The sequence below is a fragment of the Arachis ipaensis genome, chromosome B5, assembly GCF_059453495.1.
Source record: "Arachis ipaensis isolate K30076 ecotype BB chromosome B5, ASM5945349v1, whole genome shotgun sequence".
Taxonomy (NCBI): domain Eukaryota; kingdom Viridiplantae; phylum Streptophyta; class Magnoliopsida; order Fabales; family Fabaceae; genus Arachis; species Arachis ipaensis.
Genome location: NC_142440.1, coordinates 1,980,109 through 2,007,853, shown reverse-complemented (window position 1 = coordinate 2,007,853; position 27,745 = coordinate 1,980,109). Strand labels below are relative to the sequence as shown.

The window sequence follows — 27,745 nt, the reverse complement described above, 5'->3', positions numbered from 1 at the left end:
TTCCAGTACAATTAAAAATTATAAAAAAGGGAAGCATAGACAAATGTTATTACAAGTTTTACATATAAAGAAAGCATGAACTCCTTGGAAGTGTATTAACTATTATATAAGACAACAACATATTCTGAAGATTTGAATAACATGATGATTCCCTCTAAGTATCTGAATGCTATGGATGAAAGTTTCATCCTGCATAAGGATTTCTATTTATTTATTATAGCATTTCATTGGTTTGGGGGAGAGACAAAAGGTGTTGTGATCCCAAAAACTCAGTTGCAAACTTTACAAAGAACCATTGCAATCAACATTTGCATCTGAATTGAAATCTTTGTGGGGCCGATAAATGGCGTCAGAGCCTAAATCCTTCTTCCAGTGCCAGTCAGTGAAGAGTGACTGAGGGGACTGATATTCCTGTTTCAAAGACCCAGACGACGACGGACTCAACTGGCTACCAAAGACAAGCTCCTTGGACCCTGAAGCATTGAGGTTTAAGAGATCAGCATCGCGAATCGTTTGCTGTTGGAAGCAGTCGCCAACCATGGTAGAACCAGTTCTTGATTCTGAAACAGTGTTTGATGGGATATGAGGCATGGACCACAGGCCATCTGAGGTGAAGTCGTAACCTTGATACCTCACAGTTCCCAGATCTTTCTGCAAGAAGTTATGCTCGTCTACATCGGAGTTCAGTGCAAACCTATGAAATGTTTAGTAAACATCATGATGCAACTTAATCCAAAGACAAATCAAGTAGACTCAAATGCTTTAAGAAGCAGGAATTATAAAACCACCCACTATCTTCATATATGAATCAATAGAGGTGAATTGATTAGGCACTGTCCATAAGAAAAACGTTTGCTATGTATTGTATGCAAAGTATTTAAATTATGTGCACTTATGTATTGTTGTAAAAATAAGTAAATAGGCCCCACTTCATGCCTCAAATCAATCTCACAAGTTCAATATAATTATAAAGAATTAAATGATCTACTTCAGATTACCAACAAATAAGTTTTGTCATTATCTTACCCCTCAACATTTGCTTCTTTTTTCTTTAACTATACTATAGAACAAAATTTGTGATGTAAAGAGGGTGTTCTTTTGACATACATAACAGAAAGTAAGCTTAAAGGGAAAAAAATTGAAAGATTTGATTACAGATTGAATTGGTACAAAATGGAGAATTCCATATCACCAAATTACCAGGGAAAAAATAGATAAGAAAAGAAATAGTCACATGTCAAAATTTCCTTAACCACCCCACGGCTATGACCTACCAGTTCTGAATAATCATCAATTTATCCATCAATGCATAATTGATACACATGAAACCACCTATGCCTAATTGGTTTAGCAGTGTCACCAATTAACATCAGTGCTACAGCTATTTTCAAATATACTTAGTTTCTCAAAAATATATAATCATCAGTAAACTCCCTTAATTTCCAATCTTATCAAATATAATGGCTCAACCTCTGACAAGGTAACACAGCAGGCCCAACCGCTCTTTCAATATTTTTTTAACAACTGTTTAGAAACATGTCAACATAATATGGGTTATGATCACACATGGATAAGGGAACAATCGAGGTTTCAAAAACATCAATCACTAAATAAACTTTCCATTTTACTCTGCAACACCTAATTAAATGCAATCAATTGAAACACTCTTAACAAGGCATGAAGACTCTGCTAGCTGTTTCTAAAGGGCAGTGATGAAAATTGTCTCAAAACATTGAAAACTTTTAAACAATGTCAGGCTGAGCTTTGTGTAGATCATGGCTTATTAGCAATGCATTCTTTCACCTAACTATGGCATCTGACTTACAGGTGTTACTCGAATACACGCAAATGATAACTCTGAAAACTATGGCTAAGTTACTTGCATATTACTTTCATCCTACACATCATAATGACCCACATGATAGGTAACTTAGCATCACAGCTACCATGCAAAACACAATAATATTCTATCAACCACATGTGTTAAAAACATGAAAATCACACTCCACTATAAATTATGGCAATCATTGCTGAGATCCCTAAACTCAAACACCCCCTACGGACAAAATCATCACCCAGCTAATAAACAATGAGTAATAGCAAAAAGAATCCCACAGCGCCCACATTCACACATCACCTAACAAGTACCCTCAAAAGGAGAAAAAAGGCCAAACAAGGGGAAAAAAGGGGGTTCCCAATTTCAAACATGGTCACAAGCGGCTCAATAAACCAACAAAGTACCAACCAGTCAATTAATCAATCAATCAATAACTACTATCACAAACCCCTTTTTCCCTTCACTAAAATGGGTTCACTAACTAACCAATTCCAATAAACCAAACCAATAGATTCCTTTTTTAATAAAAACAAATAAAAAAGAAAATTAAATAAAATAAAAGTAGAAGAAATAAATGATAGAGAGATACCTGTACTCCTTCTTGCTAACCTCACTGGGAAGTGACAAGGGGTGGTCCATGTGCAAGTTTTGCAAGCTGCTACTATTGCTGCTCCCAAGGGTGAAACCTTCACGGGTACCATTGGTGTGCAAAGGGAGTGTGTGGAAGGCTCCACCGGAACCAGAAGCACCACCACCACCACCACCACCACTAGCAGCAGAAGCAGTAGTAGTAGTAGTAGTAGTAGTGGTAGTAGTAGAAGCAGCAGTAGCAGCAGAAGCAGCAGCAGAAGAGTGAGATTGTTGCTGAGATGAAGTTGATGATTCCACAGGCTTTCTTGAACGGTAACGACGCCGTATCATGTGGCGGTCGCAGTACTTAGAGTCAGGGTGTGCTTCCCTGGAGCACCTCCATTTCTTCCCATCGGTCCTCCTGCACCTCCCTGGCTCCGGATCTATCTTCTTCCCATAAAACCCCACTGACGCATAAACACAAACACATAGCAGGCACACACAAAAAGATATCAAAGATTGGAACTTTAAGCTGAAAAGGAAATGGGTAAGGGGGCAAAAGAGTAAAAAGATGATATTTTACGAGATGGGTAGTGATGTGAGAGCTTCTGAGACATCAACTGGAGGCTCCTCCGAATAGGTACGAGGAGGTCCGGTGGAACGGTGAGTCCTGCTTTGAGGTACTTGAAGATGAGGGCTTGGTGCTCCAGCTCCTGCCACTGCGCCACCGTGAACGGCGCCGCCTGCCACGTCATCGACGCTGCTGTCGGAAGAGGAGGGTGAGGTGGAGGAACGCTCATCTTTTTTTTTTTTTTTTGAAGTTGAGGTTTTTGTGTTTTATTATATTATGCAGAAGAAGAAGAAGAAGAAAAAGAGGAGGAAGAAGAAGAAGAAGAAGGAGTGAATGATTTGCATTTAGAGGAGGAGGATGGAGTGATATAGATGGAGGAGAGGGTGTGGAGGAGGAGGGGCGGTTACCTCGGAGTAAACGAGTTCGGCCATGATTGGAACCTTACCTTAGTAGGGATTAAGATTTTTTAAGGTTGCTTCACAAATACTACTAAAAATACAATTAAAAACCCATCTTCATTTTTTTATTTTTTATTTATTAAAAAAATATAGTAGTATAGTACAGTCCTTGACAAAAGAAATTCGGATAAAATGGCTATTTTTAGTTTAATGATAGATAAGTTTGAGGTAGAAGCAAGCTATAATTTTAAAATGGTATGTAAGACACAACAAATGAAACTTGACATATTTTAAATGATATTCAAGGACTAAAATAAGAATTAAAAGTCAAATTTTAAACTTAAATGAAACACTTAGCAGATTAATTATGAAATTATGATTAACAATAATAGATTTATCCTTCACTATTTTTTTTATTGTGTAAAATATTTAACACAGTCATACAATCATAATTATTTTTTTTACGACAAATGGTCAATATAAAAAGTTATTATTTTTTGTTAATATGACGTTATGTGATTGAATATACGTGTAAAATAATTTTATATTGACAGTGCATTAAAATATTTTTTTTTATAAAATAAATTTATTTGTGTAGTGTTAAATAAAGGATTTCACTATAACATGTTTTAAGAACACTAACAAAAAAATAATTATATAAATTTTTTAACACATTAAAAATATTAAAAGTTATTTTTTTTTTTAGTAATTATTTTGAAATAAACATATTAATTTTTATTTATTTTTGTGTGTAGAGAGTTGAGAGCATGAGGATTTGCAAGTTTTAATAAAGGGTGCTTGGTGTTGGTGGCAGCTAGACACCATTGACTATGTAGCATGTTATAGTAATTGTGTGTGGATTTTGACTATTTTCATTTTTTAAATTTTTTTGGTTTGGTGAAGGTTAACTGTTCCATTTTGACCTGTTTGGATGGGATTTATTACAGTTTGCAATTTGCATGGATAAAATCAAAATTTATACTAATTTATAGCTGTCCTCAAACCAGTCAAAGTTGCTCATGAGGTGTTAGATGAATCCTTGTGGACAAAAGAAAATTTCACCATTTTTGTTTATTTATTTATTTATTTTTTGGTTTACTGGGTAAATAAAGTGGGTTGTCTTGTATCATTATGAGATTAGACCTTGTCATAAAAATCTGACTTTTATTTCACTGCACAACTAATAGTAACAGCTAAACGACAAATATATTAGATATTTAGATTAGAGCATTTATATATTAATTTCACTTTTCTGAGGAGGACTCAATATTCCATTTTCCAATTTTTGGTTCTAAAATTAATTCATATTGTGATTAAAAAAAGTACTACTCCTACTAACTATTTACTTTTATGCTTCAAATCCTCAATTTATTTATTTATTTTAAATAAAGCTTGTTCGTTTCAATAAATGAATTGAGAATGCTTATTTTGTTTAGGGATGAGTAAGGGTCGTTTATGGTCAAATTAGAACTGAACCGATCAAAATATAATTGGTTCAGTTTAGTTTGGATTTATATTTTTTTGTATATGTACTCGAACCAAACTAAACTAATTAAGAATGGATTGGTTCGGTTCCCGTAATGAGTACCCGATGATTTTAAAATTTATAAAAAAAATCAAATTTTTATCTTAAAAATTCAACAAGTACAATAAACATGTAACATCAATAGAAATAATCCAAATATATTAAACACCAAATACATCAAAAACTAAATTCATTAAAATCCAAACATATTAATAATGAATAATCATCATCTAATGGAAAAGGCATATATATATTTTTTTATTTTTTTTATTTAATTAATATATGATCGGGTTCGTGGGTTGGTTTGGATTCCGTACCCTCAAAACCAATACCCGAATCAATCACTAACAAAATTCATCGGTTTGATTCGGGTTAAATCTAATTACCCGTTAGTTTCAGAATTAATTTAATTAGTTCGATTCAGATTCAGACGGATAATCGAGTACTCGCTACCCGTGCTCACCCTAATTTTGTTTGCAAAAATCTGACGAAGAGAAAGTAATAAAAACAAGAGAAAAATCATTAAATGGATCAGATGGTTAGTTTTGGTGAAACAAATCATTAGTTAATAATTTACACCATTATAAGGTAGTAACGGTGTTTATGAGCCGACTCAACTTTAATGCTTCTAGAATGTTTTTAGATTGCGTTAGGTTTTGATTTGGTACAATTTCTTACTTTGGGTTTGTTTGATTCAATTTAGAATCATATTTTTCTTTTTTCTTTTTTTAAGAACGTTAGTGATAAATGATTATATTTATTTGATTGAAGGTACTTTAGAATTGTGTGAGTTTAAAGTAACTTTTAAAGTTAATTCAATAAGTAAAGAATATTTGATACTTAAATATTTTAAAGATTATATCTTTGAAAAATCAAATATAAAAGACTTGTAATAAAATAAGTAATTTTAGTCCAATTATGATATATATATACAAAAAAAATTAGTCATTAATTAATCATTACGTATAAAAATATGTATTAAGTAATTTATAAAAAAAATATTATACTAATACAAATAAATTTAACCATTCGTTTTTTGCAAGTTTGATTATTCATATGATTAATTATTTAAGAAAAATGTTAGGAGAATAATGATTTTGTTGAACAATATGAACAATCACCAATTAAATAAAAACATACTACACCTCTAAATTAACCTTCTAAATTTTAATATTAAAATAACTATTCGTACACTAATAAAATGACATTGTTTAATATTTTTATTGTTTATCTATATTTTTTATTATTTAATTATATATATATATATATATATATATATGCCGTTTTTAAATGTAAATGAATTATTATTTATTTTGGTTCCATTTAAGATGAAGTTTTCTTTCATTTTTCTTTGCTATGATATTTTAAGTGGTATGGGGAAGGTGTCTTATTAGCTATGAAGATATTTGACAAAGCATATCTATCTAGATATGCATAATTCCCAAATAAAGTAAACTTGGGAGATATACTATACTATATAGAGACTGAGATGGACTTGTACAAAATAATTGAATATTATATTATATACCTATTTAAAATTCACGTAAAGAATTAAATCCAGCATCAATCATGTCCAAGAAAAACTATCAAGGCATATTGGTAAGGATATTTACGAATCATGTCCAAGAAAAACTATCAAGGCATATTGGTAAGGATATTTACGAGTCGGTTTGATTCGGATTTCGAACTAATTAAATTATAATTGTAATTGGTTCGAATTTATATTTTTTTTATGTATTTATAAAATAAAAATTTATAAAAAAATTAAAAAAATAAAAATTTTATTTTAAAAATTTTATAAATATAATAATTAATAAACATATAAATTAATAAATAAGTCAATAATATACTAAGAATAATAAATTATCTATAATAATAAGTAAATGTTATATGTATATATTTTAATTTAATTAATAAAAATTTTAAATTTATAGATTGGTTTGAATTATGCACTTCAAAAATTATTATTTAAATTAATTAATAGAAAATGTCATAGATTCGATTCGAATTGTATTTTATTATCCATTAGTTTTAGAACTAATTTAATTGATTCGATTCGAATTTAAATGAATAATCGAATATTCGATATCTGTAAAATTCCTGCATATTAGTTTTTTGTAACCCACAAATATATTTGAGAAAGTATTTTCTTAATACGAAAACTTGAACACAAAATTGAATGACGAGGTTTACAATAAGTGTCTAACCCCATATGGCCATATGAATGCACATAATTTTTAGAAGAAAAAAGAAAAACATATTGTGTGTCATAAGCAGATAAAATCAGTCAAAAAACAATAAGGGTTTTTTCTTAAAAAAAATGTTCAACGCACCATGAATTTTTTAAATGCATATATTTAGGTAGTATTTGCATACTGAAATTGAGATTAAGTACTATATTTATTATTTAATGATTACAAATTATACTTAAAATTTCAATTTTTTTATATATTTAAAAAGTATTAATTATGTAGCAATTCAAGTGGTCTTTTAGTAGAGATGTTTTTTTTTATTTAAATAAATTTTTTGTTTATTTTTTCATTTGGCAAGCATCATAATTCATAAGTGATGTCTTTGTCAAACCTTATCAAAGAAAGATCTCTTACTAGTTATTTTTTGAAATGTTTATTTATTTGAAACATATTTGCATGGCCAATCTCTTGTACTATAGCCACTTTTCAGATTCTTTAGAATAAAAACAAGCTATATTTTGATCCTTTAATTCATCGAGGATAAGTCTATACACATTATCACAACGCTTAACAATAAACAACACTTCATTGGTCTTTTCATTTACAACACAGCATTCTAACCTTTTAAAAATCACCAAATAACTCAAATCACACAATTGACTTATACTCAAAAGATTATGCCTCAAGCCATTTACCAAAAAGACATCATCAATGAAAATATAATGATTATTACATACTTTTTCAACAACCATAATTTTACCTTTTTCATCATCTCCAAAGGTCACAAAACCTCCATCATACTTGTTGAGTTTGATGAAGAAGGTTGGCCTTCCAGTCATGTGCCTAGAGCATCCAATGTCCAAGTACCACATATTCTTTTTTGTTCCTGGATGCTAGGCAAATCTGCATTAAAACTCGAAGTAACCTTAGTTATCCAAATTAATTTGGATTCTTTGAAGTTAATCCACCTTAGTTACCCAAGTGCATTGAAATCACAGACAACATTGTAAATTTGGTTTCTTACTATTCTTTTTTCAATGAAGCATTGTGAGTGTGAGTGACCAAATTTCTTATAATTAAAACAATAATTTTCTTATCCTTGTTGCCGAAATTGACGTGAGTTATGATGCTGAAAATGATTAAAGGACTGAAATTTTCTGATTTTTAGAAGATGTGCATTTCTTTTGACAAAATGATTTTTGTTATGATTGTTTCTTTTTGCAAAAACATTCCAACCAGAATTTTTGAATGTGTTTTGACTTTTTGAAGATGAGGTTCTATTGTTAAATATTGATTTTTTTGAATGTAACCTCGTTGATTGGAACATAACCTAGACCCGACTTGTTAGAAACAGTTTCGGTTCTTGAAGACAAAGCATTTTAATTTGAAAAGGAACTTTCAGATTTTTCTTCATATATGGGAACATGTCCCAAAACAGATTTGTCCATGTTGGACTTAGTTTTCGATGAAGAGGCTAGAAATATTGTAGGAGATCTACTAAAAACAATATCATCATTTGTCACATATCCTAAACCAGATTTTTTAAACAATGATCTTTGACTTGCAAGTAATTTGTCCAAGTTGCTAGAACTTTGAGCAAATTTTGCTAAGTCACTATTCAATCTTTAATCATTTCATTTAGTCTTTCATTTTCATCAATAAGCTCTTGAGAATGATCCACAATGTGCTTTTCTTTTAGTTTTTCAAGTTCAAATTTTAGAAATCTGTTTTCTTCAATAGTATTCAAGGCACATTCGGTTTCCTTCACCTTTTCTCTCAAAAAATCATTTTCAGCTTTCAACCTTTCTTTTTCAAATTTACATTTAGTGTATTTTTCCAGCAGTTTTGAAGAATTTTGTGTGAGATCATCAATTATAACATGTAAGTCATCTATAGACAAGTCATAGTAATTTACTTCATCAAGTTGATCATCACCAGTCATGAAGCAGATTTGTGCTTCACATTCAGAGTCTTCTTTCTCATCCGAATCATTCTCAAGATCTTCCCAAGATTTCATTAGCACTCTTTTCTTTTCTTTCTTTCCTTTTTCTTCTTTCGTGAGCTTCGGACAGTTGAACTTAAAATGTCCAGCCTCCTTGCAATGATGAAAAATTACCTTGCCCAAATCCTTCTTGTATTCCTTTGAGCTTGAACCCTTGTACTTGCCTTTGTTCCTCATTAGCCTTCTAAGTCTCCTAGCAAAAAATACAAGTTCATCATATGAAAAATCATCACTGCACTCACTCTCTTTTGATTCTATTTTTGACTTAAGGGATATTCCATTTTTTTAGTCTGGGTTTGTATGTGTAGCTTCATAGGTAAGGAGTTTTCCTCTCAGCTCATCATAGGTTATGAGACTTAGGTTGTTACTCTCGGCTAGGATGGTGGCTGTTGTTTCCGATTTCTTTGTGAGGCTTCTAAGTAATTTTTTTACTAGAGTTTGTTCTGAGTAAGTTGTACCCATAGCATCGAGGTTGTTGATTATGATTGAGAATCTCTCAAACACTTCATCAATACTTTCTCCATCCTTCATGTTGAACATCTCGTATTCTTTTCGCAGCATATCAATCCTCGTTTCTTTGACCTGTTTAGTACCTTCGTGTGTAACATGGAGTTTTTCCCAGATTTCTTTGGCTGTCTTGCATCTAGACACCTTTCGGTACTCTTCAAAGCTGATAGCACAGTGAAGAAGGTTGATGGCTTTGGCATTCAGCTCCACTTTCTTCTTATCGTCGTCATTCCATTCAGTTTCTTCTTTTGGAGTCACCACTCCATCAGCACTTATTTTTATTGGAATCTTTGGACCGGTTACAACAATCTTTCATATGTTGTAGTCAATGGATTGGATGAAGATTCTCATCCTCTCTTTCTAGTAGGCATAGTTATTCCCGTTGAAGAAGGGAGGATTATTATTTGACTGGCCTTTAGTTAGAGTGTAGGCAACTGTGGTTGTGCCCAAGTTGTTCGCCATTGGACCTTTGCTCCAAGCGGTGAAACTTAATTCTTGAGACCAAGACTCTGATACCAATTGAAGGTTGTAGAAGACTTAGAGAAGGAGGGTTGAATCTATGACCTTCTTTTAGTTTAATGAAATAAGGCTTAACTTATAAACTTACACTAAGATGCTGTTTGAACTCAGCAGCGAAAAATTTACGAGACAATTTTATTTTGTCTCATGAATATCTAAAAACAGAACAGAGAAGGGAAGAGAAAAGTTGACACCATCATGTATCCTGGTTCAGTTGCCTTGTGCAATGCAACCTACATCTAGTCTCCACCACAACAATGGTGAAATTTTCACTATAGTTAAAGTATTACATACACCAATTCCACAAGATTGACACAATCATTTCACTAGTTCTAACCTAACTTGACTTGGTTATACTAATACCTAACTCTCCACTCTTAGTGCTTACCCAACTAAGAAAGGAATACCTCACGGGTACAAGATACAAGACATAAAACCAAACTAAAGAAATATGAAATCACTCTAGGTTTTTTCACTCAAGTGTATCACTCAACTTTTTTCACTTTTTGACTTTTTCTTAAGCTCTCTCTTTCAGCCTTTTACCACTCAAGAAATTACAAAAAAATATACATTGAAAATGAAATTACAATTTGTAAAACATGAAGGAGATTGATGCTTCAACAGTCTCTAAAAAAACTAATTAAAAAAAATTTAGCCTCGATAAATTGTATTTTAAAAAAGTATTACAATTTATTTGTGACATTTTATCTATTTGTAATTCGTCTCAAACGTTTTTTTTTTTTTGACATTTTTACTCACCAAACCATATTTGGGAAAAATTTCAAATGAAACCTCATATTTGAGAATTTTACCCCAAAGTGGCATTTAAATTTCTTCCCTATGCTCACATTCTTAGAACTAGTATTAAACTTGTTATTTTAGAATCGAAAATATGAAAAATGAAAAATGACATCACCCATACGTCAGCACCCGAGGATTTGAAGGGGAATAAAAGTATATGCATGGGTTATTCAGTAAAACCACTGCTGAATATAAAATAATAATTATAATATTCCAAATTTAAAGTCGGAAACTTTTTTATTCCATCACTCTCAGAAACAAAAATTGAGCTCCCTTCAACGCGCGTCTTCGTCCTCTCTCTCTCTCTCTCTCTCACACACACACCCCAGCCATGAGCCTATTCGGTTTGGGAAGGTTAGTGTGCAAAAAAGCTTCAATTTTTAATCTCAAAAGTGTTCAATCTCTAGAGTTTTTTTTCTTCTTTGTGAACCATCCTTGTGATTAATTGCTTTAGGCTCTTCTTTGATCTGATCTGTTTTAAACTCAAATGGGGTTGCTTGTGTTTCAATATTTGGTATGAAAATCATGGTGATGTTCAGGTCTACCATAATTTAAATATTTGGGTGACTCTTGAAAGATGAATGGTAAATTGGTAATAGAAAGGAAAGCTAGTGATTAGTACAATGATGTTATCGATTGATCATATGTGGTTACTCGATCAATATACTATTTCAATTATCCCATTCAGCATATAAAGCTGGGTTGAAGTTGAAACTCAAATTGATTAGTAATTAATTAATACTTAATAATTTGAGGATAAGTCTTCCCCTTTGTAAGTTTCATTTGATATGATATTTTTTAGGATCATGTTAATAATTTAGAAGAGCAAGTTGAAAGCATTCTGAAAGAAGGGTAAAACTTCTAGTTGTATGTGACATTGATTAGCTACTTATTATGTTCATCATGTAGTTTATGGAGTTATATCTCCTATTTTCGAGGTTTAATTTCAGATCGAGTTTAAAGCAGGTATTGCCAACTGTAGGATGAATCTAGATTTTGGACTTTTGGTAGTAATGATTACCTCCAAGTCTGAGACAGTATCCCGCTTTTGCTTAATTTTTCAAATATATATTAGATCAAGATGGCTAAGCTTGCTCATTACTCGCATATGATATGGATGAAGAACTTTAGATTTATTGACTGACATAAGATTGGATTTGTCTTGGTGAAGAACTTTCTTTCTATTCATTAATTAAGTTTAGGAAGGAATAGAGAGTGTTGTGCTCCTACATTAACTTGCAGAATCTCATATCTAACTATTTTATTTGAATCTAATACAATGAGGACTTCACCTTGAACCATTAGGTTGGGTCTTATATATAGATTAGACCACGTCATATTATCAATTCATAAATCATGTTTATATTCACACAATAAATCTGTTTTGCTAGTTTCACTTATGGCTTTTCTGTCTAAATATAATTTGATCCCCCTCCCTAATTTTGGTTTCTAAATTCCGTCAGAAAGATTTCCAAAACATTGGAAGGACAATGAACAAACATGTCTTCCGACACTTGTAAATTATGCTCAAAATATCTTAGATTTGATCACATCCCTTTCACAAAGCAAATAGCACTCACTCAGTTACACACATGATCGTAATATTCGTGAATCAACCTTTCAAATACAAACAAGCTCGTTATACATAAATTACTTAGCAGCTGTAGAGAAATTGTAAGTAGTGGTATCAGTGCAGTTTTTATGATACTGATATGCGTATCACAGTTAGCAAAGATGTTTATGAATGTTTATAGTTATTCAGTTTGGTTGATTCTCTTGCTTACTTATGTTTGTATGTTCTAGCTAACCTAGCAAATTATTCTGCAGCCGGAACCAGAGAACATTCCGCCCAAAAAAGAGTACACCTTCTGGAAGTAAGGTTGGTTATGTTCTTTTAATCTTTAGGGATCTTTCAGATATTTTATCGCTCGTGGTTTTGATTGCTGTACCTGTTTGTTTACTTATGTTTGATTGCTGTACCTTTTGAGTCAGTGAGATGTAAGAAATAAATTTACATGGTTTACTCAATGCATATAATCTTAGAAAAATAAAGGTTACATTAACAGCATTGATTTTGAATTCGCGATATTAATCATTTACGATGTTAATCATTTACATAAAGTATGTATGTGTATTCCAAAGTCTCTGCCATATCTCTATTGAATGCATGTATGTTATACCGGCAGCTTCCACGTTAATTATTTATTTGCCTTTTTATTATTGCAGGGAGCTCAGCTTAGAAAGCATATTGATGCCACATTAGGAAGTGGAAATCTGAGGGAAGCCGTAAAGCTGCCTCCCGGGGAAGATTTAAATGAGTGGCTTGCCGTCAATAGTAATTTATTGTTTCTTCTATGTTTCGCTCTCTAGTTTCCCTAAATATGTTTATTTGTACAATTCTGAAATGCGCTAATCTAGCACTTTTCTCGCTTGTATTCCACACTTCAGCTGTTGATTTCTTCAACCAGGTGAATCTGCTTTATGGTACCCTCACAGAGTTTTGTACTCCAGAGAATTGCCGTACAATGTCTGCAGGACCCAAGTATGGCTTAATTAACTGATTGGTTTCGTTGTTTGCACCGTCCTTATCAGAAAAATCAGAAAAGTATTTCATCATTGTTAGAAATTCATTTATTTGTATAATTGTATCTCTAATGTTGTCTATGTTAACATGTTTACTTTAGGTATGAGTATAGATGGGCAGATGGTGTACAAATCAAGAAACCTATCGAGGTTTCTGCGCCGAAATATGTAGAATATCTAATGGATTGGATTGAAGGCCAGCTTGACGACGAATCCATATTCCCACAAAAGCTTGGTAAAGGATTATTTTTCCTCTTTCTTGAAAATTATTAGACTCTTTCATCAGCCATCATTTCATTTTTTTGTATCATATCCCGTAATGGAAGTGGAACCATTGCAGGTTCGCCGTTTCCACCAAACTTTAAGGAAGTTGTGAAGACGATATTCAAGCGCTTGTTCCGTGTGTATGCTCACATATATCATTCTCACTTTCAGAAAATTGTGAGCCTCAAAGAAGAGGCACACCTTAACACATGCTTCAAGCATTTTATACTCTTTACCTGTGTAAGTCTCACATAACTCTTGCAAGATGCTGCATGCGAAATGAATTAAGTTCTTTGGCATTCTTGAATTTTTGGGATTAAATTTGCTTGCACTGTCACTTCAAAAGTGTTTTACATAGATATCTAATAACGTATCGTCATATCAGCAAAAGTAAATACCTTTCGTATCCACTACTTAAATAGTTATTTAAAACAACGAAGTTGAAAATTTGTACACTTAATCGAAATTAAATTCATTATGATTTGCCTTTGCAGGAGTTTGGTCTGATTGACAAGAAGGAGCTGGCTCCCCTTCAGGAGCTTATAGAAACAATCATTATTCCATATTAGATAAATTGGATTGAGATGCAACTTGGTGTGAAAAATCATATCCTATAAAGTTCAACTAATGTATCAGTCTTAACATAAATAATGCTATTTAATATCTGACTCCAGAAATACTTGAATTTATTTATGTTTAGATTTGTTTGGGGCTATAAACTAATTTCCCTTTATACTATTCATGCAAAGTATTGTTATGTATAGATGAGCTGGGCACCATGCAGCCCTATTCTAAAATTAATATTCAAAAGTTTCTTGCTCTATCTTTTTCATATTTGAGCAAATAGGAATGAGGAAATGTTATAATGTAGATAGTGGGTCGATTTGATTTGATAAAATATCAAACTTTAGAAGTGGAATGGGTAATATGTTTATGGTTGTTCCTTAAATGAACACTGATGCAAATTGCAAATGATTGATGTCATGCAATCCTTCAAATTGTACAGTCTATGAAATGGGACTGAAACCTTCATGGATGGTGATGGATCCCCCACCTTTATAGCCATCTCATGACAGGGTGTAACTTGCAAATTACTACTTTTTATGCCAAGAATTTAATGATTCTTTAAGTTTTCCAAAAAGAGTTGGACTTTTTTGTTTAACTGTTAATTATTGTCCTTTGCTTAAAATAGAGAAAAATAATATATAATTTCTAAGACTTTATTCAGCAACTTTATTATTTTCTCTTGTTTTTAGTATAATTATCAAGTATAGTTAATGGGATTTTTTTTATCAATAAAATAAATTGCTTATTTATTGATATATATTTTTAGAAACTATTTATATTTTTTCTTTTTGTTACTATTTTATTGACAATGCCAACAAGATGTTATTACACATATCTCATTGGTTGATATTTGTTATGTCTTGAATGCTATCGGTTTAATTTTTACTTTTCAATCTGATTCAATTTTATTCAAAAATTGTGATTTGTATTTACTTTTATCTAAAAAAACATATATTAGTGAATAATAAATTCATTTTATAAAAAATCCATACTTAATGTGGTTGTGGAAACAGAACTTTTCTGTGAGACAAAAAAAAGAAGTTTCATGGCCAATCTGCAGTGTACTCATTACAATGAAATGAAATGATGGAGCTGTGTTGTTGCATTTAGGTGCAACACCTTTGCTCTAAACACACATCATGATATGATAACATGAAACGTAGCAAGTAGCTCATCAAATCAACCAAGTTATAGTGACCCCACCTTTTTGCTTCCATGTTATTTTGTCCTAATCATGATTCTCTGCTACTTTGTAACATGAGTTCAGTGCAAACAAAAACAAAAGATACATGAGAAATATGATCCATGGGACCCTTTTTTCTTTCTTTCTCAATAAATAAGGACCAAAAACCAAACTCATTTTGCAATCATTTCCTTTCCTTACTTATTACAAAGAAATCTCACCAAAAGAATTGTGCACCTTTTATTCAATTTAATATACATGTTGTACAATAAACTAGGCTAACAACATGTTCCACTGTCACTAGTTAAAAAATGGAACCAAAACTAGCATACCCTACAATAATTATACTTCATTCTTGATTTACTACTTCAGCTTGTGCTATGTTCATGCCTTTGACTTGAGAATTTCCATATCTTGAAGCTGCATAGCCATATGATACTAAAGTTCCAATAAGGACCACAAATACAGCAACAAAGAGCTGAAAATTAGCAAGCAATTCGCCCCGTAGCTCGCTATCATTTGAATGACATGTTATTGCATCGTTCTTAAGCTTACAACCATCTGGCATCATGGGGCCGTAGAGAACAATGGCGGTCTGATAGAACCATATGCCTTGGAGAGCTATGGAGATGCCGTTGGTTAAGTCAACGGGGAAGCTGGTCGGCATAAGGGCTCCGGCAATCGAAGATAAGATGCATAGGCCTATGAGGAGGACTAGGAGGAGGTGGTAGTAACCTTCAAGGCCCTTGTGTGTTGTTGAGTGGAAGTAGAAGAGGAGATACTCGGCGGAGAATGCTGTGGCAGCAATCAAACAAAGAGCTCCTTCCGGCAGGGGTAAAAATCTGTATAGGAAAATATTGCAGAGGGGGGAGATGGTTAACAAGGTATATTCAGATTCTTGAAAGGGAATCACTAATTGCAATACATATTCAACTAATGCTTCCTAGTTAATGAGATTGTGCATGAAGTATCCATCAAATCCCTTGTGAGTTATGATAGTGATGAGACAAGGTTTCCTTTCTTATTCAGCTAACTTCTCATGATTGTTAGATTGAAATTTGTTGTACTATTGTCTATTTCTTGTATTAATAATTTATTGATAAGATAACTTTTCCTTGAGGACCTTGCAGATAGATCTTTATGAATTATCATAGCATCTAATTCCCCCCAAATAATGATTGACTGAGTGAATCAGAATTTGTGAGCAAATCTAACATCTCATTCTTCTATCTATGAAAATTGTGTATGTGAAACATATTTTGCCTCAAGGAACAAAGGATGCATCATTTATATAGAAGCATGAAGTGACATGTTACACCTTGTAGGCTACTCTAGGTTTCTTTAATATGCATATCTAGTGAACACATAGAAGGAAATATGGTCAATCACTCAATCCACGAGAATTCTCACTTAATTAACAATGATCAGAAGCTACAATACTCATCTTGAGATTTAAAGTTTATATTTAACATCTCACAGCCTGATTTGGCACTGAAATGAACTCAGTAATTTTGAGTTAACAGTCTCAATACTTCAATGATAAATAACAATTTAAATTTCTCCTATTTGATTAAGCACTAGACCTTGGGAAAGAGAGAATTTAGGGGAACTAACCTTGTCTTTTCTGTAAGCAGGACAACAACACTGAAGATAAAAAACATAAGAAGCATTCCAGAATGCTCGAAGTTATTCATGTGAGAGGGATTGAGGACTCCATTAACAAAGAACTTGAGGTGTGTTGAATACAAGAACTCAATGCACAAATCAATGAAAGAACCAATTGAGATAACATAGAGCTCCAAGTACTTCAGCCTCCCGTCAAACCCCGGCACAGGATTCCACACCTGGACTCGAAATGTCTTCGGATTTTTAACATATCTCACCACAGAACCCCATATATGCCACAACCCAACTAGAAAAAACAATGTCCCTGGCAATGCATGACCTTTAAAGGACCCCATAATTATGCTTAATTTTCACCAATCCCCTCTAGCGCCTTATTCAACTCTGCACTTGAATGGTTTCTTAGATGTACAAAGCAGATAGATAATCACTGAAAGATCTTTCTCCTTTATGAACCAACCATTTAACCCTGTTATGAATAAAAAAACATTCTCAGTTCTCAAACAACAAATAGCAGCTTTTTGGACAGTATCTTTTCATATTAAACTATAATATATCAGCTAAAGAGTTCCAGAACTAAAGTATGATTTTCAGTTTCCGTGTCAGCTATATCTCTCTGGTGTGCTCTAAACTTTAGATTCTTGATTACATTTGCTACAAAATAATTTTTTAAGCTTTCTTTTCACAACTGGACCAAATAAAGCAGATTACAAGAATATCATCCATTTCCCTTGAACTTTATAGTAAATAAACTAAACAAAGATTTTGCCAATCAAACAATCCTACCATTGGATCAAACACTTTCCGGTAAGCCAAAAGCTGTAGCTGCTAAGAAGGTCACAACTTTATCTTTTTTAAATGGTTTCTCATAATCATATTCAGACACTGCGTCCTATGATATTAATTCCATCGAATCTTAAGAGTGACACTCGTTAAATTAAACCTAACATCTACTCAAATCCTTCTTGTGTTCCTCCGAGATTCCCTTGCAAAAGACTTAATGTCCAAAGTCAACTCCAAATTTTCATCTTCAATGATGAAGGGGAAAAGAAACCAAAAACTAAAATTTTCCTCCTTGATGCAAATTACCTAAGGAAAGGAAGGAGATTTATGAACAACTGGGAAATTTAATGCTTCCAGCAGAGATTCATATTTCAAACTCATAATCATTAATCAAACCTGACACAGAGAATAATAATTAAAAAAAGGTTTAACCCATCTTGTTGTACACATGACAAAATTCAGAAAGCACACACTATGATTTCCCTTCCTTTGCAGTGTATGCAAGAGGAGCAATAAAGTTGAGATTTTTTCTTTTGTAAGCTATACATCAGATGAATAATTAACCACTTTACACTACAAATAATGGTGTTCTAAAAAGGAAAACAAAGAGAGTCGTAATCATAAAGTGAAAACAATGATGAAACATCAAAATTAAAAAAAAAAAAAAAAACAGAAAAGGGGGTTTATTGTATTACTTACTGCTTCAGTGATTGGCTTAGATTCAGAAAGCAAAGCAGCCTCTTTTCTCTCTCTCTCTCTTTCTCTGCCAAAATCACAACAGCAGCATCACTGAATTTTAATTAAATGGTAAGTAACAGTGCTTCAAAGTGTGTAAACTAAACTATAGAGAGGAGCGTTATGATTATGATGATGATGATGATGATGATGATGATGGTGATTTTTTTTTGGGATCTAGAGACTAGAGAAGAAGAAAAGAAAATTAAAATAAGGTGGAGGCTGCTGCTGAGTCTATATAAATTTGAATTAATTAAAAAAAAGCGTTACTTTTCGTCTCTACTTTTTGTTTTTGCAGCACAAACCAATTTCGTACGAAAAAACGTGAAAAGTCTCTTCTCCTTAACACCTATTATTCCAATTAAAAAAGAGCTACATTTAGATTTATATTAATAATTAATAATAATAATATGTATTAATCTCTTTTTGGAATTAGTACTACTACTTTAGTTGTTAGGGGCACTTCATGAGGTGTTAACCTAGCTGGTTAGGACTGGAAACCAAATATAAAAATAACCACTAATGAATAAATTAGCATTTTCAATTATAAAAAAAGTTGAATGCACTCACATTTTTAACTATAAAAGGTGAATTATTTCAATAAAAAAGATAATTTTGTAAAATTAACTCAATGTTTAATAGTATTTAGAGTAAAGTATTGTTTTTGTCCCCAACGTTTGGGGTAAGTTTTATTTGTGTTCCTAACATTTATAAAAGTGATTCAATGTTATCTTATTATCAATTATACTAACAAATCATATTATATTTTTTAATATGTAATTGACGGCAGTATAACATTAAATCACTTTTACAAATGTTAGGGATATAAATAGGACGATTTAAATGTTAGAGATACAAATAGAATTTACCCCAAATGTTAGGGACAAAAACGATACTTTACTCTAATATTTAAGTAATTTATTTTATACGTTTCATACTTAGACTTATTTGCGAATTTCGATTATCTTTATAAATAGTATGACTGTTTTAAATATGGTTTAACTAATATGTACTTTTAAAATATAAATTAATTACTGTTAGTAAACAATTTTAAATAATTAATTTTAATAAATATATAATAATTACATTAAAAATTAAAATTTACACAATTTGTTATAAAAAATTTAATTAATAATTTTAACAAACACTCTTAGAACACATAAATCTAAATTGAAAATTGACTATTTGACTATTAGTTACCTGCCAACTGAGTTAGCTTAGGATCTTAATTCTTAGGCTAGTAATTCACCTTCTCCCTTCCCACTGTGAAAAAGAAAAAAAAAAGCAAAAAAGATTAAATATTAAAATATTTTAAAAGTAATTAAAAACTAATATTGTTGAAATAATTCAAAACAAAAAATGTAGTCTACTATAGTATTGAAGGTGAGAAGTATTAGGAAAAAAAATAATTAGAGTATTGACTTATATTTTTTAATTTATAAATAAAAAGAAAATTTTAAAACCTTTATTTTTTATCCAAAATTACGGTTAGAAAAATATGGAGAGTGGGCCCTGGCATAGGGTGGGCGAAGAAGGGGAGGGAAAGAAGCCAATTTAGACTTTCCGTTTTATAAAATAGCTGTTACCGTGTCTCCTGCGTTGAACAAGGAAAATATTAAATAAATTTATTTTGATTTGTAAAGTTTGCATGTTATTCCACAACACAACACACGCGTTCGTGTTTTACCAATTTGACATACATACATTCATACACACACTCTAAGTCTACAACCTCGTGTTTCGGCTACTTCACTTCATGCACATGAAAAACAAATATATTTTAGATATTAAATTAGTTATTATATATTTATATATAATTAATTGCTGATTAAATTTGAGTATACACGTCGTCATGTATAAATATGCATCTGGATTGCACATGTTTTTAGGTAAGTTTATCACTTTTGTAATTACTAAATAGGGTCGAAATAGACTCGAATCAAGATTATAATAGTCCGTGGCATATATAAGATTGAAATTATAATTTTAAATTTTTTTGTTAAAATTAATTTAAATTATAATAATTTGATTAATAAAAATGTAATATATTATGTATTGTTTGTTTTTTCTTAATCTTGTATTAAATGTATTAACTCTAAAATAATTATTAATTAGTTTTAGTAATTTTTTTTCAATAAATCAAATATATATACTCAATGTGCCATAAATAACCTAATAATATTTAGATTCACCAAATTTGTTATTTTTTATAATTTTTTTTTTTTTTGAAATTTGAGTTTATCTTCAGTCGTATTGAGATTTTCCATTTGTTTTTTTTTTGGGGGGGAGATTTTTTGTGGGGGTTTGAGAAGAGGGGAGGGTGGCGTTGTAATGTTCTTTCATACGCCTCTCTGCCAAAAGCAGACGCAACCTCGCACTCGAACCCTGTCGTGCCCCCAAAAAAAAAAAAAAAATACACAAATAAATAAAAATAAACAAATTACAACAAAAAAAGAAGGAAAGAAACGAATTTTGGATTAAAAAGAAGGAAAAGGAAGAATGGTGTCCATGACTTAACCGCTAAGTAGTATCCACCTCTTCTGAGAATGTCACACTTGGTGGAGTTGAATCACCCTATTTGCCCGAAACCACTGTCAAGTGCGGCTTAGGATTGTTAGCACCCACTACCTTTGTTTATGAATGACACACAGAACCCTTTAATCCCCTTCTAAACACCTAAACCACCCACCCCGACTCTCTCCCCCTTGTTTTCTTCTCTCTTGTTCACTCGTTTCCCCGCCCACTCCTTACTCACTCATTCCGGTCTCTTTCAAAAGAAATTAGGGTTGGTTTTTTAAGTTTAACATAAACAATTGGTCTTTAGCTCATGATCTGAGATTTTTCAAATAAGAAATTCTACTACTAGTAAAGACTAAGGGATACAAGTAAATATTAGTAACTTTATCACATTCTAAAGTAATTTTACTCTATTACTACGTTTAACAAGCGTAAAATGAAAAGTATAGCAAAAAAATGTCACAAAAGCATAGCGTTGAACAATTAACGGCCAAACTTTCGTAACGTGGCTTAAGAAAGGGTTCCAATAGGTCATATTTTCTTGTATTGGATCATAGATAATTGTCAAGATTTCTTGTAAAAAAAATCAATTCAATTTTTTGTTTCTGACTATTTCATCTATGAGTGGACTATTTTTTAAATTTAATTTTAATATATATAATTTATGTAGATCTAATAATTTATTATTAGTTGCATCCTATGATTGTTAGAAAATTATTTTAATTTTTTAATTTTGTTTGTGGCAATACATATATTAATTGTAATCATAAATTATGCTATTTTAAATTAAATAATTTATATAATAATGATCTCATTTATTGTTATAAATGCTAAATTGAATAAGTCATTATTACTTTTGATTTAAAATTAAATGAGAATAAAACAAGATATTATCTTTTGTTCCGTAGATAATTATCTTTTTGGATTTTAGATATATTATCTTTTGGGCTAAAATCGGATAGAACCGTTTGAACCGGCCGATTTTGGGTTAAAACCGGCGAACCGGCGGTTTTGTGAAACTTGGGCGCATAAGAAAAAGCCCTAACCCTAAACGGCTACCCCAATTCCCAATACCCTTTCTTCCTCACCTCATCACACCAACAATTTCGAGTCTCTTCTTCCCCTCATCACACCAACACTTTCTTCCTCGCAGTCCCTCTCAGTTTCGAAGACTCTCTTCCTCTGCTTCGTCTCCGTCGCGTCTCCTCCGTCGCTGCTGCGGTGCTGCCTTACGTCGCTGCTGCGGTGCTGCCTCTCCGTCGCCAGATCTGCCTCATCCAAGTTGGTCTCCAAACTGTGAAATCTGTTCTCTGTTTTTTTGCATTATTTAGTTGGATTTTAATTTGATTACGAGTGAATAACTGATAGGTTAATGCAAGATTGTTGATTATGTATATATTGTTGAGTTATAACTTGTTATATTGTTGAACTAGTTAATGGCAGATTGTTTTTTTTTTTCTGATTTGTAGTGGTTATGGTTGTTTTTGTTGATGTAACATTGCTGTGAATTTATATTGCTGGATATGGAAATATTGAATAGCTGAATAGATTTTCTGGTTATGTTGAATTTGTTGATTCTTGATTATGAAATTACTGAATTTGTTGAATTTTTTATTGTGCATCTGTTTAGTGTAGTGATTGCTGGATTTTTTATTAATTTTTGATTATGCCATTATGCCTATTTGCTTTAGAAGAAGGATTGCTGGATTTTCTAGCACTTTTTATCGAAATTATTTGCTATTGAACTATTATGCCATTGTGCATCTGTTTAGTGTAGTGACTCTGTGTCTTTTTGTCGAATTATTTGCTGTTGAACTACTATGGTGTTGCTTTTAAATGTGTGTTGAATTGAATGGTTATTTTCAAGTTGAATGCAACCATTTTACTTGAGTTAAGTGCTTGTTATCCATTCATCAATTTCTCATGGCTATTTGTCTTAGTTAGGTACCAATGTTGCTCATAGTTTAAATCATTCGACAAATTGAGGCTTGAAAACATGTCGGCAAAACTGATTTTATGTCCAAAACAAATTTTAGTGAATGCATATATGGTTGCTTTTGTCTTGCCTAACAGGAACCCTTTGAATTGAACAGTTGGAAATAGGTTATGCTTCCAACATTGAACAATTGATGTGAATTTGTATTTTGTAATAGCTGTTGTTTTATACCTTTGCTATTACAGTTTTTATTTGCGTGACGAGGATTTATGATGGTTATAAAATAATAATATTTAAAAAAATTAAAGTCAATTTATTTGACAATTTTTAATATGAAATAATTAAAAATAAACGTGTGATTAAATAAAAAATTTTCGAAAATAATAAAAAACATTACCTTAATTTTATCTATACCTTTTAAAAAAAATTGCAGGTTTTCACAATCATTACCGGATTTGTTTGGGTGAGTTTGTAAGAAAAGATTTTTTGTTGAGTTATCTTTATGTTTAGATATCTTATGCAAAATGATTTTTTTATCTATCAATTATGTTTGAGTATAACAATATAAAAATACTTTTTTATTTATTTATTACATAAAAAATATTTTTTTTTAAAAAAAAGATCTTTTAAAAAAAGATGTACTTCTCAAAAAAGATGATTTTTTTTTTTATTTTTCTAGTACTTATTTTTACTACTAATAAATGATAAATCAGACAGATAAAGCTTGGAACACGTAATCACACAACGCCAAATCACAATCAGCGTCTCTCTTCTGCTTCTTTGTTCGTTTCGTTTCGTCTCTCGTTCTTCCGACTGATTCTTCAGTTGTTCACAACATGGCCACCGCTTCAGGTACCTTTTCCTTTCATTCAATTTCGATCCCTTTTTCTTTGTGCGGGTTTGAGAAGAGGGGGGTGGCGTTGTAATGTTCTTTCATATCTGGGCAAGTATTGAGATTGAAAAATCAGAGATGCTCCAATTCAAAGCTTTTAGGTTTTCCCGTATTGGTTTAATGGATGTTAATTTTCCAAAGTCAATGCAAATAAGATGGCAATGCTTAATTTTTTGGCCGTTAGTGAATTCTCTTGCAATAATTATATAATTTATTTCTTTTTTGCGTGGGGCGGATTGCAGTGGCATTCAAGTCCAGGGAGGACCATCGCAAACAGATCGAGTTAGAGGAAGCACGTAAAGCTGGGCTTGCACCAGCTGAGGTGGATGAAGATGGTAAAGAAATTAACCCTCACATTCCCCAGTATATGTCATCTGCACCTTGGTATCTTAATGCTGAGAGACCTGTAAGTGTTATTTTTTATTTATTTATTTATTTTATATCTGCAAGAAATTTTGGTATTTGAAACATTATTCATGTATAATGGACTTGTTATTCTGAATTGTACTTTTTTGCCTTTGTAGAGTTTAAAACATCAAAGGAAGTGGAAATCCGATCCCAATTACACCAAATCATGGTATGATAGAGGTGCTAAAATTTTCCAGGCTGACAAGTACAGGAAAGGTGCATGTGAAAAGTAAGTAATCTATCTACCACTGTGTGTCTTGATGTAAATGTTCTCATTGACTATCTTCTCAGTGGGATCATGAATTTTAGTACACTTTGCATAAGCATTGAGTCTTCTTTTATTTACTTTTTCTTGTCATTTTCTTATAGTGGATTGACTTGGTGCTTTATATTGATTTTCTTGTTTAGCTGTGGAGCTATGACACATGATGCTAAGTCATGCATGGAAAGACCAAGGAGAGTGGGAGCAAAATGGACAAACAAGCACATAGCCCCTGATGAAAAGATAGAAACTTTTGAGCTTGACTATGATGGCAAACGGGACAGGTGGAATGGGTATGATGCTTCAACTTATGCTCGAGTCATTGAGAGGTACGAAGCTAGAGATGAAGCTCGAAAGAAGTACTTAAAGGAACAACAGCTTAAGAAGTTGGAGAAGAGCAACCAAAATGGGGAGGAGGATGCTGCAAGTGATGAGGATGAAGAGGAAGATGACCTAAGGGTAGATGAAGCAAAGGTCGATGAAAGCAAACAAATGGACTTTGCAAAGGTTGAGAAGCGTGTGCGTACAACAGGTGGTGGAAGTACAGGAACTGTGAGGTAATTCCTACGGTTCCATCCTTTTTGATAATCTAGGGCCACAATAATTGGTCCTGCATCACTTTCATTGTTTATCTTAGATGAATTGGGGCTGAAATATATTTTTTAGGAACCTGCGTATTCGAGAGGATACTGCCAAATACCTTCTCAATCTTGAAGTCAATTCTGCACACTACGATCCCAAGACCAGGTCTATGCGTGAAGATCCTCTTCCGGATGCAGATCCAAATGAGAAGTTTTATGGGGTAAGACTCTAGAATCTGAATTTATAGAAACCTCTCTTGTTTTTATGTTTTATGTATGCTAATCTTGTATATGATTAAATCTACTATTTTTCTGTAGGGTGATAACCAATATAGAAATAGTGGTCAAGCTCTAGAATTCAAGGAATTAAACATCCATGCTTGGGAAGCATTTGACAAGGGGCAAGATGTTCACATGCAAGCAGCTCCATCCCAAGCTGAATTGCTCTATAAGAATTTTAAGGTCATGAAGGAGAAACTGAAATCTCAAACAAAGGACACCATTGTAGAGAAGTATGGCAATGCAGCTGATGAGGACAAACTTCCAAGAGAACTCCTCCTTGGTCAAAGTGAGAGACAAGTCGAGTATGATCGAGCTGGTAGAATTATCAAGGGACAGGTAAATTTTGCATTATAAAGCATAAATTTTTATTGCCGAACCTAAAATTCTACTTCTAAACCTTTAAAAACAATGCTCGCTTTTGTATTGTCTTAAAATACACACTCACGTATATATCTTTAGTGACGTCATGTCTCTTTAGATTATGTATTTATTTTATAATTGATGCTGTCAACAGGAGGCAGCACTTCCTAGAAGCAAGTATGAGGAGGATGTTTACATTAACAACCACACTACTGTTTGGGGCTCATGGTGGAGGGACCACCAATGGGGCTATAAGTGCTGCAAGCAGACCATACGTAATAGCTATTGCACTGGTGCTGCTGGTATAGAGGCTGCTGAGGCTGCAAGTGATCTTATGAAGGCTAATATTGCCCGTAAGGAGGCTGCTGCAGGTTTGTACACTGACATACACCAGACCTAGATTTAATTTTGCATCTATCCTCCTCGTTTTTCCTTTTCTATTGCTATCTTTGTCTTTGTTTGATGCGTTTGTTCATATTTGACATTCTCTTAATTGAATTTGATCTTTTTTTTGTATCTGTGCAGAGGATCCTACACCTACAGAGGAGAAAAAGCTTGCTACATGGGGAACTGATGTCCCTGATGATATAGTCCTGGATGACAAGTTGCTAGCTGAGGCCCTCAAAAAGGTAGATGCAAGTCTCTTATTCATAATATTTCTAATTCTTCGATGTTTATATTATTTTCCTTCTATAGAACGAGTTATTTGTGTTGTCCTGATAAGGTTATTGACTTAAACCATGAATGGAGTAACCCACTAGTTTAGACTCCAAATTTTCTCGCATAAAAGAAGGGGATCTGTTTGGCGTTTTTATTCTTCCCCTATTTGGGGATTTGGGTATGTCCAGGTGAAAATTTTCAAAAATGTATATTAGTGTTTTTATCTTGGTGCCTGATTGGTTAAGTTTGGTTTTACAGGAGGATCAAAGGAAAAGAGAAGAGAAAGATGAGAGGAAGCGTAAATATAATGTCAGATGGAATGATGAGGTATGATTATTTTAAGATGCCATGTGATAAGAATTATGTTTATAAAAATACATTGCCCCCTTTTGCATATATATAAATATTCGTAATGTTATAGGTTACTGCTGAGGATATGGAGGCATACAGGATGAAGAGAGTACACCATGATGATCCAATGAAAGACTTCCTACACTGAACGTGCAGAGGGCAAAAGAAATCTGTGCCTCCTTGCGATAAGTCTGCACAGGTCCTTACTGCATCATGTTTTTGGCAGATGGGATTATCAAACTCCATCACTGGCTGTCATAGAGAGTATCAACAGCCCCAAAATTAGAAAAAATCACCCAAATGTGTTGATCAGAGACATTCAGAATTGGAAGAACAGGGAATGGAACATCCTTTTTGTAAATATTTACAGAGAAGGCAATATATGTGCTGATTGCCTGGATGAACAAGGGGTAGCTTTGCCCCGTTTAGTTTGTAACTAAGGCTCTCTTCTTTTGGGCTTCTTTACCCCATTTTTTAAGCCAAAAAAATATTATGCTTAAATGTATATGTTTGTTGCTTTCCGAATCCCAAGCTGTATATGTTAGCATCCTCTTCATACCTTGATAGGCGCTGCAAAGCTGTATATGTTCCCCTGGCCACTTGACGAAGGTTTGTCAAGTGATGGAAACAGTTGTACTGTCCTGAATGTTTTATGTTTCAGAGAGATTTCCCAAAAATTTATAAAAATTGATATCTTATGTTTCCAGTGAGTATAGGTTAAGGTTTGGTTTGGTAAAGTTTTTACTTTTTGAAAGTAGCTTATGAAAGGACAGTTTTTTAAAAGCTGCACCACTTGTATTTGGTAAAATCAAATTAAAAATTATTTTTAATAAGTA

The 27,745-nt window shown here is 32.4% G+C and overlaps 4 protein-coding genes across 6 annotated transcripts; 2 read left to right on the top strand and 2 right to left on the bottom strand.

Moving 5' to 3' along the window:
* LOC107642393 (growth-regulating factor 5) lies at window positions 1–3,536 on the bottom strand. The gene is made up of 3 exons (XM_088486239.1): window positions 2,991–3,536; window positions 2,427–2,874; window positions 1–694 (listed from the first exon to the last, which is right to left on the bottom strand). Exons 1-3 carry the CDS (start codon window positions 3,205–3,207, stop codon window positions 283–285), a joined length of 1,077 nt encoding a protein of 358 aa, XP_088342365.1. The 5' UTR covers window positions 3,208–3,536; the 3' UTR covers window positions 1–282.
* Window positions 3,537–11,146: 7,610 nt separating this feature from the next.
* LOC107642392 (Mob1/phocein family protein) lies at window positions 11,147–14,590 on the top strand. The gene is made up of 7 exons (XM_016345729.3): window positions 11,147–11,276; window positions 12,750–12,801; window positions 13,149–13,257; window positions 13,371–13,464; window positions 13,607–13,740; window positions 13,846–14,009; window positions 14,264–14,590. The coding sequence occupies exons 1-7, from the start codon at window positions 11,254–11,256 to the stop codon at window positions 14,336–14,338; spliced, it is 651 nt and encodes a 216-aa protein (XP_016201215.1). The 5' UTR covers window positions 11,147–11,253; the 3' UTR covers window positions 14,339–14,590.
* A 1,032-nt stretch (window positions 14,591–15,622) lies between these two features.
* On the bottom strand, window positions 15,623–19,075 carry LOC107642391 (plant viral-response family protein). Of its 2 annotated transcripts, XM_088488703.1 has the most exons (4): window positions 18,625–19,040; window positions 17,929–18,231; window positions 17,134–17,611; window positions 15,623–16,361 (listed from the first exon to the last, which is right to left on the bottom strand). In XM_088488703.1, the coding sequence occupies exons 3-4, from the start codon at window positions 17,478–17,480 to the stop codon at window positions 15,869–15,871; spliced, it is 840 nt and encodes a 279-aa protein (XP_088344829.1). In that variant the 5' UTR covers window positions 17,481–17,611; window positions 17,929–18,231; window positions 18,625–19,040; the 3' UTR covers window positions 15,623–15,868. The 2 variants fall into 2 exon arrangements, with proteins under 2 accessions (XP_088344829.1, XP_016201214.1); XM_016345728.3 differs by lacking the exon at window positions 17,929–18,231 and having other exon boundaries at window positions 18,625–19,075.
* A 2,032-nt stretch (window positions 19,076–21,107) lies between these two features.
* LOC107639935 (pre-mRNA-splicing factor SLU7) lies at window positions 21,108–27,614 on the top strand. 2 transcript variants are annotated; one of them, XM_088488209.1, is made up of 11 exons: window positions 21,108–22,458; window positions 23,827–23,965; window positions 24,248–24,411; window positions 24,530–24,642; window positions 24,822–25,232; window positions 25,342–25,477; window positions 25,575–25,874; window positions 26,053–26,269; window positions 26,424–26,527; window positions 26,817–26,885; window positions 26,980–27,614. In XM_088488209.1, the coding sequence occupies exons 2-11, from the start codon at window positions 23,950–23,952 to the stop codon at window positions 27,055–27,057; spliced, it is 1,608 nt and encodes a 535-aa protein (XP_088344335.1). In that variant the 5' UTR covers window positions 21,108–22,458; window positions 23,827–23,949; the 3' UTR covers window positions 27,058–27,614. The 2 variants fall into 2 exon arrangements, with proteins under 2 accessions (XP_088344335.1, XP_088344336.1); XM_088488210.1 differs by having other exon boundaries at window positions 22,288–22,458; window positions 23,831–23,965.
* Window positions 27,615–27,745: the final 131 nt, after the last annotated feature.

Bases quoted from the DNA above. Each gene is read 5' to 3' on its own strand.
- LOC107642393 (XM_088486239.1), bottom strand. From the start codon at position 3,207: ATGAGCGTTCCTCCACCTCACCCTCCTCTTCCGACAGCAGCGTCGATG. The intron at 2,875-2,990 runs GTAAAATATCAT...TTTATGCGTCAG, and splicing joins CTCACATCACTACCCATCTC to TGGGGTTTTATGGGAAGAAG. The intron at 695-2,426 runs GTATCTCTCTAT...AACATTTCATAG, and splicing joins GTTAGCAAGAAGGAGTACAG to GTTTGCACTGAACTCCGATG.
- LOC107642392 (XM_016345729.3), top strand. From the start codon at position 11,254: ATGAGCCTATTCGGTTTGGGAAG. The intron at 11,277-12,749 runs GTTAGTGTGCAA...ATTATTCTGCAG, and splicing joins AGCCTATTCGGTTTGGGAAG to CCGGAACCAGAGAACATTCC. The intron at 14,010-14,263 runs GTAAGTCTCACA...TTGCCTTTGCAG, and splicing joins ATTTTATACTCTTTACCTGT to GAGTTTGGTCTGATTGACAA.
- LOC107642391 (XM_016345728.3), bottom strand. From the start codon at position 17,480: ATGGGGTCCTTTAAAGGTCATGCATTGCCAGGGACATTGTTTTTTCTA. The intron at 16,362-17,133 runs GTTAGTTCCCCT...TTTCCTATACAG, and splicing joins CTGCTTACAGAAAAGACAAG to ATTTTTACCCCTGCCGGAAG.
- LOC107639935 (XM_088488209.1), top strand. The intron at 24,412-24,529 runs GTAAGTGTTATT...TTGCCTTTGTAG, and splicing joins ATCTTAATGCTGAGAGACCT to AGTTTAAAACATCAAAGGAA. The intron at 25,233-25,341 runs GTAATTCCTACG...TATATTTTTTAG, and splicing joins GGAAGTACAGGAACTGTGAG to GAACCTGCGTATTCGAGAGG.